Source organism: Notothenia coriiceps, unplaced genomic scaffold (genome assembly GCF_000735185.1).
Source record: "Notothenia coriiceps isolate Sejong01 unplaced genomic scaffold, NC01 NC01_scaffold00030521, whole genome shotgun sequence".
Classification (NCBI taxonomy): domain Eukaryota; kingdom Metazoa; phylum Chordata; class Actinopteri; order Perciformes; family Nototheniidae; genus Notothenia; species Notothenia coriiceps.
Genome location: NW_011363222.1, coordinates 1 through 2152, shown reverse-complemented (window position 1 = coordinate 2152; position 2152 = coordinate 1). Strand labels below are relative to the sequence as shown.

The following is a 2152-nucleotide window of genomic DNA, read 5'->3' as shown; positions in this document are numbered from 1 at the left end:
TCGTTCAGGGGGTCTTTGTTCTTTTCCAGCCATCCGGTGACGTTGTAGTCGACAGTGCCGGCATAGTGTAACAGAGCAAAGTGAGCCTCAGCTTTGCCTTTGGCAGGTTTGGGTTTCTCAAAAGCCTTGGTTTTACCAAGATGCTGGTCGTACAGTTTGTTCTTGAAGGTGATATCTGATGCCTTGGGGAACATGCACTCCTCTTCAAGGATGGAGAAGATTCCCATTGGCTGTCATGATGAAATGATAATTAAAAAACAAAGCTTAAAGTCATAAATAGTTTTCTGTGTGCATTAATAAACTGCATAGCTCACCTTTTCAATCAGCTCAATGCAGGCAGCCAAGTCCATACCAAAGTCAATGAACTCCCATTCAATTCCCTCTTTCTTGTACTCTTCTTGCTCCAGAACAAACATGTGGTGGTTGAAAAACTGTTGCAGCTTCTCATTGGTGAAGTTGATGCACAGCTGCTCCAAGCTATTGAACTTGAGATGGGAAAGAAGATGCAATTTCAAACTTTCATTGTGCTGTTTCACTCTGTAAACCTGAGTGCAATGTGTGTTTTAACTTACATCGAAGATTTCAAACCCGGCAATATCCAGGACACCAATGTAGAACTGTCTGGACTGCTTGGTGGCCAGCATCTCATTGATTCTGATGACCATCCACAAGAACATCTTCTCATAGACAGACTTGCAGAGAGCACTGACATTATTGTTCACCTGATTTTGAAAAAACAACAAAAATGAAATATTATTATCAATAACCAAAGGTTTTAGGGGTTAAGCTGTATGGACAGTGTGAGAAGTTTTTACCTGAGGCACGGTCTGGCTTTTAGTCACAAATTCATTTCCGACTTTGACCCTTGGGTAGCACAGAGCCTTCAGGATGTCAGCTGAGTTCAGGCCCATGAGGTAGGCGATTTTATCGGCGACTGAAAAGAATAGCAAACCATGAAAAGTCATAATATTTATTTTACATAGAATAGGGTTACATGACTCAACTTGGCCGCTGCCGATCCTCATATATGCACACATATTCTTCCAAATAATTATAATAATGAAGAAAACATCAAGTGTCAACTGTAGTGGATGCCGAAACAAAATACAACTCTTTTCAAAATGAATATATATTTACTTGGAAAAAGCAAACGCTATTTCATATTGAATTTAAGGTAACAGATCTAGAGAAGTAGCAAGCACTTTCTAAACTCAATATCATCAACAAATCTAAAATGTCATTAAAATAAATAATATATCTGAGTGAAAACTAGAAAGCATAAGGAGAAAGTCATCAGTCATTATCAGTCATTCCTCCTGTTGAGCAACATCCTGACAGAGAGCAAAGGAGAGGCTACAGCATGATAATATAATTGCATATAAAGAGAGAAAAACTACCCATAAAATAACTGCAAAATGTCAGGTCCAACCATTACTTTTCAATTTAGTTTCAATTATTTACCAATTGGCAATTTAATACCTGGTTTCAGTGCCCATCCTTCAGCCTGTCATTGTATTAAATGTTCAATGTTGCACAATGTAGATATTGTATTTCAAAGCCTGTATCTGCCCCTACTGAAGAAGAGGCGATGTTATCTTGCACCCCTTATAGGGAGTAAAAAAGGTTTCAATTTATACATTTTCACTTGTTTTCGAGTTTTCAAGTCCCACATACCCTCAGTGCCATCGGGCTCGGCCTGCTCTTCACGCTGCTTCTGCTTGAACTTCATGCCTCCGTGATGCATCACAGATCCAGTCAGCTTGTAAATGCTCATCTTCTCATCAGCAGTGAAGCCCAGGATGTCGATGGCAGTCTAAGAATATTCAAAGAAAGCACATGAACTCTGCACTCTCTGCTTTTGAACGAATAAAGAATATTTTCATTTGATAATTTTCTTACATCAGTTGCAATAAACTCTTCAACGTCATCTATACTCTTGACGGTGATTTCACCCTGACTGATCATGGGATAGTCAAATGGATTGGTGGTGATCAGGAGAGCGTCTGAGAAAAGATTGTGTTTGGTTATTTTTTTAAAGCAAAAATACACGATACAGCAGGTTATAAATGGGCTTGGAAATTTAAAATGTCTGACCCAAGAGCTCGGGTTTGTGGCCGGTCATCAGCTGATAGAAGATGTGGTAGCTCCTCTC

The 2152-nt window shown here is 39.4% G+C and overlaps 1 protein-coding gene across 1 annotated transcript; it reads right to left on the bottom strand.

Annotated features, from left to right (window-relative positions):
• Nucleotides 1-5: 5 nt before the first annotated feature.
• LOC104959601 (myosin heavy chain, fast skeletal muscle-like) lies at nucleotides 6-2149 on the bottom strand (the record flags this gene model as incomplete). Its single annotated transcript, XM_010787509.1, has 7 exons — nucleotides 6-230; nucleotides 315-485; nucleotides 573-722; nucleotides 816-934; nucleotides 1675-1813; nucleotides 1900-2003; nucleotides 2095-2149. Coding segments are annotated over 7 exons (963 nt in total), but the record flags the coding sequence as incomplete, so codon positions are not given.
• Nucleotides 2150-2152: the final 3 nt, after the last annotated feature.